General features: G+C 38.4%; 1 protein-coding gene across 2 annotated transcripts; it reads right to left on the bottom strand.

Moving 5' to 3' along the window:
* Positions 1-2,832: 2,832 nt before the first annotated feature.
* LOC121912683 (probable C-mannosyltransferase DPY19L4) lies at positions 2,833-11,764 on the bottom strand. Of its 2 annotated transcripts, none has more exons than XM_042434996.1 (19): positions 11,403-11,764; positions 11,089-11,247; positions 9,427-9,551; positions 9,245-9,335; positions 8,977-9,098; positions 7,867-8,012; positions 7,474-7,597; positions 7,254-7,388; positions 6,907-7,038; positions 6,540-6,641; positions 6,368-6,441; positions 6,000-6,158; positions 5,767-5,886; positions 5,529-5,649; positions 5,151-5,207; positions 4,978-5,060; positions 4,669-4,801; positions 4,173-4,331; positions 2,833-3,724 (listed from the first exon to the last, which is right to left on the bottom strand). In XM_042434996.1, the coding sequence occupies exons 1-19, from the start codon at positions 11,485-11,487 to the stop codon at positions 3,560-3,562; spliced, it is 2,292 nt and encodes a 763-aa protein (XP_042290930.1). In that variant the 5' UTR covers positions 11,488-11,764; the 3' UTR covers positions 2,833-3,559. The 2 variants fall into 2 exon arrangements, with proteins under 2 accessions (XP_042290930.1, XP_042290931.1); XM_042434997.1 differs by having other exon boundaries at positions 11,089-11,244.
* Between the last annotated feature and the right edge of the window lie 1,074 nt (positions 11,765-12,838).

Below are 12,838 nucleotides of genomic sequence, written 5' to 3'. Positions count from 1 at the left end.
CCCTTTGGAGGGGCCCAAGCCCTAGGATGGGAACCACTGGACTAAACTAGCTAACTATATATAAAGTAGTTGAAACTAGCTCCACCTCCAGCAGCTACAACAGTAACATGCTGCTCTAACACTGATGCTTCAGTATTAATAATCTAATGATGTCATATATATTAATATATCAGTCAGAGGGATCAAACCACTACGTTTACTGCAATACTGTAACTTTAACTTTTACTGAAGTAGGATTTTTCATGCGGGACATTTACTGTAATGGAGTATCTTTACATGCTGTATTGGTACTTTTACTAAAGTAATGAAGTCTGAATACTTATTCCACCACTGTTAATCAGTTTGAGGGCTGCTTGTAACCTTCTTTTAGTAATACTGTAAGTATTAAGTAGTAAGAACTGCCCTGCTTATAACACAAACATGACTGAATGTAGATTTATGAGACTGAAGTTCACTTATGTGTTACTTGATTTCAGGCTCATAAGTTAAATTCTGTGGAGTACAATTTTATCCAGACATAAAATGATGAGGGAAATGTTAAATTTAAGTGAAGATACTAATAATTACCAACGTTTTTGTTTTGTTTTGTTTTTTAAGAAAATATATAACACAAACAAATATCTATAGGGACTTTAGGAGCTCATTGAACAAGGAAATTTGATATTTATTTGGCAACTGATACTGTAAAAAGGTTCTTTTAATATGGACAGTATATCTAAAACCTGAAAGTGAAAGTTCAGAATTCAAATGGAAAAGATTAAAGACCCTTCACACCCTCACAGGTTTTCTCACTTGATCTGGCAGATTAGACCTCTTATCAGATTGGGGTTAGGTGAGAATTACATAATGTAACCACATTCTTGGTCACTAAAATAACGATGAAGGTGTGATATTTCCCACCATAACAAGTGTAAAAAAAAAGTTAACATGAGAGTGACGACAGTCTGTGCACACACTGTCCTGAAAGAGGATCTAATCAGCCAAAATACTTAATAAATAACTGTGAGAGAGAATGTGACAGAAAAGATAAAAATGACAAATGAAAATGAGACACAATCAAAAGCTTAGTCTGATCTTTGTAAAAAGAAACAGAAAACAAGAAAATTGCAAAAGCGAAAATAAACTGTAAGATATGAAGTTGTATTTTTGTTTCTCTGCAACTCTTTCACATTTATCAAGACAACATAAGTCAAATGAAATGTTTTATGACATGAAAAAGACATTTAAATCAGCACAAACCGGGACAAAAATCACAATGTGGCAACATATGGACAGTTTTGTATTTATCAACTCAAACACACTGTTAACTTCCATCAGAAATTCAATAAAACCTAAGATTCACTACATGGCCTTTTGCAGCGGGACAGTTATCGATAAGACTTGCATGATAGCACCAGGAGGAATTCACCACCGAAAACACTTCAGGTAACAAAACACGGGGAGTGTGAAACGATCAGTCTTAGACACGGCTGAAGAGGTGATCGATACAGAGATGGCAGCAGCAGCAGCAGCGACGGCGGATCCTTCAGACAAAACCTGCCGGTTCCCTCCTCCTCTCAACGTAAGGCATCGAGATGAAGAAAAAGAAAAAAGTCACCAAGGCAAAGCAACAGAGATAAGTTCAGAACAAGCCTCAACTACCCTTTTAAGGCTGAAAGTTCACAGATGTTTGTTTCTATCGTTCTGGGTAGTCGGATCAACATGTCGGTCACCAGTGTGATACAATGTGTGATGTACAGAGCTGCTCTATATCAAAGACAAAAAATGTCAAAAGCAGAGCACGTTAATCTTCTGTTCGTGGTGAGCGAAGCAACTCTTCAATTCATATCTGATATCGAAACTTCTCTTTCTTCTAACAAATATATTCACTGGCTGGCAGCAGAAATAATATATATGAACTCTTAAAGGACGGGTTCATAATATTTCCCAAGTCTGTCCTAAAACAATAGTCAACAAACCTCGACATGTTTTTCTTGTTGTAATCATTCCTCTTGTTCATACTATTAGAAGATCTCTTCATAATGCACTTATAATGTAAGTGACAAGGGTCAAAATCCACCTAATGTGCAAATATTAATAAAGGTTTGTTAATATGAAGCTTCAGTCGCCCCAAATTTAGTGCCATATTTCTTCTTTTTGTTATGAGGTTTTCACTGCAGCTCAACAGGAAAACACTGTCCGTAAAGACACAAAGAGGGAATTTTATGCTAAAAAAAGACTAACTGTGGACAATGTCATCTTTATTTGACTAGCTGAAGCCTCATATTATCTTCAGATAAACTTTTAAATACATTTTCACCTGCTGTGTCTCCCATAACTTACATTTTAAGTGCATTTGGAAGGGATGTTCTAATGCAGGAACGATTACAGCGAGCAAAACTCTGTCTCAATGTTAATTTGAGCATCTGACTGTTGTTTTAAGACAGACTTGAGAAACCTGAAACTCTTCTTAAACTCCGCAGGGTGTCGTCTGATCACCCTTACTTGCCCACTTCCCTTTAGCAGACTGACATCACACCACAGAGGGAGACACTCTCCCCCATCAAAGCTAAGCATAAAAGCAGCCGACATGTAAAGTATACGACACACACATACATACATAAATATGCCCTGCATAAAGTATTTCTGTCAGGAAACAAGAGCACAAAGTGTCAGAGCGAGAGCAGCTATGCTTGCCAGTATTTAAATTTAAGTCTTGATTATCATATTATCTTTAGATTGTTATGATCAGAATATGATCTAATCTTCTTGATATAAACTACAGTGTTGTGGTTGATGCTCATTGATTTAAGATTATAGTTACAAGACTAAATCATGTCTCCAAATATCGAACTGTTTTCTCCTGATCAAGACATCATTATTACATTATTTCAGGATAACAAATGGCGGTAATACTAATATTATGTGTAAGACCACTACTAAAGTTATCCTCTTGTATTTTTGCTATGTTTGATCTCTTTAAGCCAACAACAATGACTCCGTGATTAAACTTGATAGACCATGATTATCCCAAGATAAAGAGACATTTAAGTTAGGATCAGAAGACAATTATGTCAAGACATCATCATTATAACTAAATCATTATCATAATGAGATAATATGAGCCCTATTTGTTGTCTCAAGATGATGATACAAGTTGTCATCAAAAGATCATGAGTCTAAAACGGCTGCTCTGTACAAAGCAGACCAACATATTAACCTCCCCCTTCATTAAATGCATCACAGTAACAGTAACGCATGGCTTATAAAACTACAGTACAGTACATTACGGTAATAATTAATATGGCATATTTCAACTGCAACAGGGTCCGTTTCTGTTGATTTCAAACGATGTGCTCAGTAGATCCCTGTTGGTTCAAATTAGCAGTTTCACCGTCCACACCGCAGCGTTTCAGATGACAGAGCAAACAGTGATTTGACATTTTTCTGAGCACACACACACATAAACACACAAACACACATGTTGTAGTGCTTTGTGTTACACCGTGGATATGATGTGGAGGAGAGCGGAGACGGGCTCAAGTCAAGTCTCAGCAGCGGGGAGGCGGGGAAGCTGCTGTCAGTACTGAAAGGAGATGACGGAGTTCACTTTGTAGACGTGATACGAGCGGTTCCAGAAAACTCTGGTGAAATAGTTCGTGTAGGGCGAGTAGTTCATCTTTATCTCGTGGCAGAATCTCCCGTGCTTCGAGAAGGAGTAGATCTCTCCTTTGTCATAAACTACCTGAATGGGACGAGAGCACACAGATCATGAATTAATATCTCATCTCATTATCGACACCAAGAGTGAGGCCTCTTTGTGACTTTGAAAAGGAAAGTTAAGATACGTAGACCTTATTTACATTAAGTCCCTTCATTGTAATTACCTTTCTTTTGAAATAAGAGCAGCACTTGCATGTCTGTCTATTCAGTATCTACTTATAGTATGTTCAGTGCTGTATGGTAGTAGTATGTTATTATTTTATGTATTGAGCAAAACCACCACATAGTGATCTGAAAAGAATTAGCACAATCTTCTCTGTATAAAAACCTACCAGCTCTGGTGATTTTTATGTATTATATAAAGACTGCATGGTCGCCAGATAACGAATTCTGTTCTTTTCAAGTTTTTATTCACTGAATTCTTATCAAAAGCTCTGCGTTTCTCTTGCGGTAGAAGAAGAGCGACTCACGTGTCCATTGGAGATGTCGAGCAGGTCTTTGATCTTGCAGCCCTTATTGTGACTGAGCTCGTTACAAATCGACTCTTCGACAATCACATAGTTTGTCTTCTGAGAGGTCAGAATCTTATATATGTCCTCCGCAGATCTCATTGCATACACCTGGTAAGTCTACGAGAGGAGGAAAAAAAAAGAAGTGGTTATTAAAAAAGTGCTACTAACTTATTAATGGTAACACATGTTGAAATCTGTGGGACCAATGCCAAAATATATGATTTATCATTACTTCAAGCAACAACATAACATGAATTATTTATAACTATAATACATTCTGGAAAAAAACGTTATCTCTTACATCAGTAATTGCTTCAACAATCACTTCTTTATATCCTGAGGATTTATATAATCTAGTCTTTTTAAAAACCAAGTCGCGTTTTCAATTATTTTCTAAGTGTCTCCTGTTTTTCCTCCTAATGATAAATGTCTCTCAGCTGTTTAAGACACTCACATCTTCAGTCCTCCTCAGCAGGTTGATGTCCGAGTAAAGCGGTAAACTGGTCACCGCCGAACCTGAACACAACTTGACTGTCCCCAGTAGCTGAGGGCTGCCTGCGAACACAGCTGCTGCCGGAGCCTGCGTCCTGGAAGAGAGAGGAGAGAAGACATTTGATGCCACAACAAAGACTTAACAGATATCTTTGGAAATACAGTTATGACAATGCAAGCAAACTCATCTAACAATCTAAAAAAAAAACCCATTATAATATCCTGGAGGAAAAAAAAGTATATCTTACATCTGAAGAATGAGATGACTCACCTGATCCAGCTGACCAGCTCTACTGTATCTGGGTCGTAGAACTCCTGCAGATCAGACAACTCCGCTAAGACTCGAGGGCAGTACTGCAAGACGGAAGAGAGCAGATGTAATGTGGCTTTAAATATCTAAAATAAAAAGAACTTTGTGAGATAAAAAAAGCCGAAAAATCTCACCTCTCTCCACAAACTGAAACCGATGATGGTGGGAACGGCTGTGCTCAGGATCAGAGACTGAAGAGTAAAAGAGAAACAAAAGAACAAAAACACAATATAAACCAGAACCTGGATGATTCCTCATTTGTTCAGATTATTCTGCTATTTTGAGTTACAGTAATGATGATATGAGTCACTTCTATTTTTTATAAACTTAGTGAATTAGGTTACTGTGTTATGGTGATGTATAACATAAGTAACATATGGTTAGTAAATAGCAAAAATAAGACATATTTGACTATTTGAGAGTGAATTGAACATCAAAACTGTTGTTTTTATTGTCAATATGTTTAAATAGATTATGTCTGCTGTTAAGACTGAATATCAGTGGACACTCACCAGTACAACAGGGTGTATGGACCTCAGTTTGAGCCACTTAAACACAGTCATCCAGATGTCTGGAGAACAAACACCGAACGCCGTAAACATGCAGACGTACGGGGTCCATAAGTATTTCATCCTGCAGGAGGAAAGAACACAGTCAGTCTCCAGCTGTGCCAGAATCAAAGCTTCATCAACTACAGACATATTTTAAAAATCTAAATTCTGAAAACACATTTTTCACTACCAAACGTACCCATCAAACAGCAAAGCCAGGCCTCCAAAAAGCAGTGTGTGAAAAACATGATAGATGACCTCTGGCTGCTCTCCTATTCGTCCGTCTTCTAGTTTGAGGTTGGTTTTCATTGGCTGGCCGCTGTAAGGAAGTGAAAACCACGATGAATGTGTCTTTACTCACCACAAGACCCTTAATCAGCCTTTTGATCGTCAGCTCAAAGAGTAATGTCATTAATACCACAAGCCTCTGACCTGAGTCTTCTGTAAATGGTCTGCAGGGTGGACAGCAGGCAGACAGACAGAACCAGGAGGTAGAAGGGAAGGACTGAGGCCTGCGTGAGTCGCAGAAATAAGTCCTGACCGGGTGTCTGGAAACTCTCTTGGCACAGCAGGAAGTTGGTAACAAAGTCACTAATGTAGAATGAAAGAAAATATTGCTATTAGATTACTTTAGATTAGATTATAGAGACAGAAAATAGCATATTCACTGATATGGCTACTGTTCAAAACCACAGAGGATACTACATGCTGCCAAAGTTCTGCCTGCATTGTATTGTATGTGCATGAGACACATATCCATAATTTGAGTCTAAATTCTTAATGCAATGTCTGTCACTCACGTTGTTGTGTTGAGCCCAAATTTTACTTCAAGGAACTTCAATATGAAGTCACTTTCACTTACAGGTATAAGTTTCTGTAAATGGAAAAGACAAAGATTATTCTCCAAAAACATAATATAACTATATAATAACTACCACTGAATGGTCTTAACCCATTTTCTTGTAACTTCACCTTGACTAAATAACTGAAGGTGATCCCTGTGGTGAAGACGAGGTGGAAATGTAGGAAGAGCTTCATTACTCTGGCCACAAGAGGTCCCTTCTTCATCTTTTGCTGGAATAGAAACAGAAAACAGCACTGAGATGGTGTTCCTCTGATTCAGACCCTATAAAATTGAAGGTATTACATATTTAAATGATATGATAGAGAGAATCCTAGCATTATAACTTGATAAATCAGGCGAGGAAGGTTTCTGCTCATCAAATAATCAATTTACTGACTCCAGCACTAATGTTCAACCAGCTGAGATTCAATGCAAGTAAAAACAAGTAATATGTCATTTGACTGAGCTCTGATGTGAGGGAGCAGCTAACTCTACCTGGAAGTACCTCGCTAGCACTGAGCCAATCAGCAGGCTGAGCAGAGGCGAGCTGAGCAGGGTCGGGTTCTGAAACTGAAACAAGTAGGCCAGGAACAAGGAGCTGAGGTACACCTTGTGAATGTCAGCCATCTGTCCAGACACGAGAAAGACACACAGAAAGAGAAGAGAAACAGTCATATATTTACTGTACAAACAGGTGTTTATACCTGCTAAATACCGGTAATACACATCTGTTCTTGAATATTCTAAGCTCATTATAATTAAAAAGATAATAGAATTTAACTCTGTATACATATCTTACATTTATTAACAAGTTTTCAACTACCACACAGGATTGAGGTTACCTTACGTGGCGGCACCAGGTCAAAAGAGTCAAGCAGGAAAAGACAGAGGCCTTGGATGAAGAGTACATAGTGGCTGTGTTCCCAGACCAGGAGGAAGGTGAAGGTGGTGGCACTCATGGTAAGATAGCAAAACATCTACAGAGAAGTCATTTTTAGCATGTGTAAATACAGTGTTACATATAGTTTTTTTAAGGATAATTTCAAAAATAAGTGTCATCACCTCGGTGGCAGAGCTGATGTTGTTACTCAGGAATCCAGTCAAAGCTGCTACTTGACAAGAAAAGTACGGCAGAGCCCAGTTGTCTCGCAGTGGGATGGCATGATCCACTTTGGTTGTATCTGGTCTGAGGGAGAAATAAGCCACAGCAGAATTATAAAGCAGTGAACTTGAGATTCAAAACAGGAGGCATTTTTAAGCTTCACCACCCAGACTTCTCTTTGTCTTAACAGTAGCACAAATATGATTAAGTTCACAAGCAAGACTTGAAGCAGTCATAAAAAGAAAGTAGCTTCACCATATTGATCCACTTTGATGAAAGGAGGAAATATTATAAGGCACAAACTTAACACTTTAATGTATGAGGTGTGAACAGTGTGACAAAACTCCTCTCACCTGTTGATAACATACCAGGCCACAGCCAACATGCCAGCCACCCAAGTGCCACTCATCACCCAGCTACACACAAAGAGGGCCGTGACGTAGACCGCCTGGAGGCCGAAAACCGCTCCAATATAGAAATAGATTGGCTCCACAAAATCCTGAAGGCAGAGGGAGAGAAATATCAGCTGAGACCAATTATGTGTGAGTAAAAACATCAAAAAGCTAGTATACTTTTATCTTTTTATGCCTGTATACTAATAATGTCAAACTTCTACAGTGTTCTCAGTTTTAGGTCATCCTGCTGTCCTGAGACTAATTAATTGTTCTGCCAGAACAATTAATTAGTCTGTGTTGTTGTGGATGTGATTGATGCTGGCTACAGGAGTATGATGTCCTCGCCAGTTTCTCTTTTTTTTGTCATATTGAACAAATACAAACCAGCAAGAGCATCTGTAGTTATTTCACACGCTAAACAACCACAAAGCAGATTGTATTTGTGCTCCTTAAATGAAAAGTTATCACCTTTTTCTTTATGCTCATAAGAAAAGCAAACTTAAAACATGCAAACTTCACTGGCTATTGCAGGACTTTGTCAGAGTGCATTACAATACAATCCAGTTTAAGTTCAATGGTCTTGGAGTGCCTCAGTAGCTGAACGGTTACTGTGCATGCCACATAACTGCTATGTCCCTAGTTCGAGTCCGGCAAGGGACCCTTATTGTATGTCATACCCATCTCTCTCCCCTCATTTCCTGTCAGCCTCTTTGCCAATAACTGTCCAATAAAGGCAAGAAGTCTGTCTCAAAAATTATTCATTGCTTTGCTATGCAACAAAACATCCTTCTGGCAATGGAGGAGACTCAAGTCTGCAAAAGCCTGGATCCAGTGTTTATTTGCTTGGTGACAAGGTATTGTAGTGATTTAGTACCATAATGTGTTGTGAAAAATGCACATACATCTGCCATCATACAAAAAGTTTTACCATCTAGTAAAAGACACATATTATTGTAGCATGGTCACAACTAAACACATTTAGGAGAAACTGTTAAGAGTAAAGACAATGTTCTTGTAGCATTTTATAAAACTGAACTCAACAAACACAAACAGTGTGAGCCATCTGACCTGGCTGTCTGTGACTCTGTATATGAAGCTTGTAATGAGCTCTGGATACAGAGACAGACGCTCCACCGCGTTGATGGTCTGACCTGAAACAGTCTTGTTATCTATCGTCAGCTCATAAAAGCCTGAAAAACAGAAACCACATAGGAACCGTTGAGTAGAGTACAACACAAGAGAGTGATTTTCAAAGTGATTAAATCGAAATGTTGTCAGTTTTGATGTTATATTCAGTTAGATATTTATTAAAGAGAAGTAAAAATAATACCCGTACCTCTTTCAAAAGATGATGCTGTCAGCATGTGCTTGTAGTAGTAATAATAGAGCCCGCTGCCTCCTTGGAAGGTGATTTCACGCTCCAGATCCTGAGACACAACATGTAAAGTGCTTGAAGTGGAAAACGGCATTGATCCAGTGAGTTGATCCAACCAAAACACCTATATAAGAGTCACCCACCTGTCTAGTTGAAAACCAGTACTTCCTGTCATGATAGGCAGAGAGATAACCGGCATAAAGCATCCCGCAAGCCACTGCTGCCAGACATCCAAAGAACACCCTCACCAGACGCTGCAGAAACCCCGCTGAGGAGCAGAAGCATGACAGTTAACGTCACACACACACACACATCACTTGTAAGACATTAATAATAATAAGTGTGTTACTGTTAAACACTTTTAGACAGTAGAAATGTGTCTCTCTCCCTTTTTAAAGATGAATTCAGTCCATATTATTGTTGAGTTTCAGGCTGCAACTAATGGTTATTCTCATTATCAATGAATCTGTTGATCATTTCTCAATTAATCAATTAGTTGGTTGGTGAAGAAGAAAATGAATGGTGAAAAATGTCAATCACTGTTTCCCAAAGCCCAAGGTGACGTCTTCAAATGTTGTGTTTTGTCCACAATCCAAAGATCTTCAGTTTACTGTCATAGTGGACTAAAGAAAGCAGAAAATATTCACATTTGAGAAGCTGGAACCAGAGAATGTGGACTTTTTTTTTTCTTAACAAATACCTCAAACAATTAATCAATTAAAAATATAGATAGCAAAAATCAAGATATACATCACTAAATATGTTTAAATATTCCAATTTGTCTATTTGTTCATAACTGTGAATCCCAAAACTGAAAGTCAAACCAGAGCTGACATGTTTAATTTGGGCAACTAAATTGTGCATTACAAATAATAACATAGAAAAATCTTTAACATATAGCTGACACTAAAATGGAATATATACAGTACTGTGCAAACGTTTTAGGTATTTTATATTCTTATCCATCATGCAACACCATCAGGGAGGCGTCTGATCGGTCCCAAATTTATTCTGCAGCATGACAACGACCCCAAATATCCAGCCAGAATCATAAAAAAAAACTATCTTCAGCACCAAAAAGAACGATGAGTCCTGCAACAGATGGTCTGGCCCCCACAGGGTCCTGATCTCAACATCATGGAGTCAGTCTGGGATTACATGAAGACACAGAAGCAGCTGAGACTCCGAAGTCCACAAAAGAACTGTGGCAACTTCTCCAAGATGCAGGAACAACCGACCTGCCAAGTAGGTGTTAGTGCCTAAAACTTCTGCAGAGTACTGTATATTATTATATTGTCTAGGTTTGAACCAGTGCAGCAGTACACCAGCAAATAAACCAGCGACAACAACGAGCCCAGAAACACACAGTACATCACAGGTAGCTGACATTTTCTGACATTTTATGGACCAAACAACTAGAAAATAATCGGCAGATTCCTCGATAGTGAAAATAATCGTTAGTTGCAGCCCTACATTGTATTAGCTGCTGTTAGAGAACTTCCTGCCCGCATATACAGACATGTTTGTGTTGAACTCATGATACAGGAATATGTTTTATAAGACCAATAAAAATATTTTTATACACATTTTTTATAGGAGTTTTGACATAAAGGGAAATCTTCACACATGACATGTACATGTATTATTTGGTTTATTTTACATGATCATTTTGATTCTGTTGCTTATTTGACAGTCAAGGTGACACAGTCCTACAAAAGTCTTACAGTATGTTGCTGTACAGGGTTGACATTGGGCAGTGCTGAAAGTATACAATACTACACATAATATATAGGACATCAACTTACATGTGGACGAGCTCTTGGATCTTTTGACAGATGGCTCGTTTTTGTTCGACCCTTCCTCTTTATGTTGAGCTTCCCCCTCTTTTCCACCTTCATCTTTCAGCTGCTTATCATCTGCCTCACCTCTGGCCACATTCCCCTCATCCTCCGTGTTCACACCTGCTCAACAGACAAACCCACCTGGATTAGCAGCTACATCAGACGCTTTTTCAAGACCTAACATTTCTTTGGAGAAAAAAGTTTACACTGGACGTTTCTGCACAGGAAAGCTAACCGCATTACTCCAGTTAGCAAACAGCTAACTTAGCTAAACTTACGTGTGGTCTGCAGCTCATCTGGTTGCTCATTCTCCTCTTTATCTCCCTCCAAAGTTTCTGTCTTCCGACATCTTAACTCGGTCATGACGAGATCAAATTAATCCAAAAGTGTGATGTGATGAGACAGCAGCATGCTAGCTGACGAGCAGTTAGCTAACCCAAAGCTGCTTTAAGTCAACACACTGCGAGTTAAACCGGGCAGGTGACAAGTTTAGCTACTTCTCTCCTCTGAAGTAGGTATTTATCTTGTATACAGTGTTCAGTGTGATGTTCACAGTGCTGGAGGTCTGAACTCGGCACCGCTGCTCAGCTGTGACGGTAACGGTCCTGTGTCGAACTGCTTCCCCGCAGATGTCTCCTTTAGCCCCGCCCACCCAGAGAACAGCGGGGGCGGGACTAAAAGCCTCGCGCCTGGGATGCTGCTGCGCTCGTGCCCTTTTTTTTTGAAAATGCTTTATTGAACAACACATTTACAAACATCAACATTTATAATGGGAGTCTATGGGAGAATTGGACCTTTGTCATTTTAAGACTCAACTGCTCGGACGTCCCTTATCCTACAGACTCCATTCAAACTTTAAAACGTTCACAAGGCTTTGAATTTCCAAAGTTGTATTCTGTGTTGTGATACCTTTTTTACTTCTGGAGAAATTTAACTGTCAGATATACAAATGGTGTTAAATTTCTTATACATCTTATTCTTGTGGTCATGTCTTAAATTGTTGGAAATGGAAAAGATCCTGTATTTTAACTAGTATTCAACCGCTTAATCGATTCATCTATTGATCATCAACACAAAATCAATTGATCTGCTGCTTTTCAGGATTATAGCAGTGTAAAATTAACATCTTTTGGCTTTTGACTGTCAGACAAGAAAATAATTAGAAGAAATCATCAAATGTGGCTCTGAGATCTTAATCATAAATCAATTAATCAAAAAACAAACAAAAAAAAACATATTTTGAACTAATTTTAGGGGCTTAGAGGAACTCAGTATTGCACTTCCATAAATAAAGGGAACTTGCAAGAGACAAAACAGTCAAAATCAAAACAACACAGCCTAAAATATTTATATCAATAGTCATGACCAAAAACAATGGATCCAAATTTCCCAAAATGTAACCAAAAGCATCTTTTGTAAGACCTTCTCTGCCCTGTAAATGTCCTAACCTATCAAACTTTACATCCCCAATTTGTAATGCAAGTTTTCTGTTATATTTGTTGTTTTCAAATCCAACCTGAGATGACATAATCAGGATTATTTTCTCAGACTTTAGAAAGCTCCCTCTAGAGCCACAAAATACATTATCCAGCTGTTTTTACTACCTCATTACGAGTAAACTGAGCTTCATGTGTAAAATTGGTGGTGTGCCCCTTTAAACTAAAATAAACTGTAATAGGTATAACTATACACATCGCTGCTGGTATGCCAAGTA

Source organism: Thunnus maccoyii, chromosome 15 (assembly GCF_910596095.1).
Source record: "Thunnus maccoyii chromosome 15, fThuMac1.1, whole genome shotgun sequence".
Classification (NCBI taxonomy): Eukaryota; Metazoa; Chordata; class Actinopteri; order Scombriformes; family Scombridae; genus Thunnus; species Thunnus maccoyii.
This window is presented reverse-complemented; position numbering and strand designations above follow the sequence as displayed.

Coding starts and splice junctions, on each gene's coding strand:
- LOC121912683 (XM_042434996.1), bottom strand. CDS start 11,487: ATGACCGAGTTAAGATGTCGGAAGACAGAAACTTTGGAGGGAGATAAA. Junction 6,442..6,539: donor CCTTCAGTTATTTAGTCAAG/GTGAAGTTACAA, acceptor TTCCATTTACAG/AAACTTATACCTGTAAGTGA. Junction 5,061..5,150: donor GTTTCAGTTTGTGGAGAGAG/GTGAGATTTTTC, acceptor TCCGTCTTGCAG/TACTGCCCTCGAGTCTTAGC.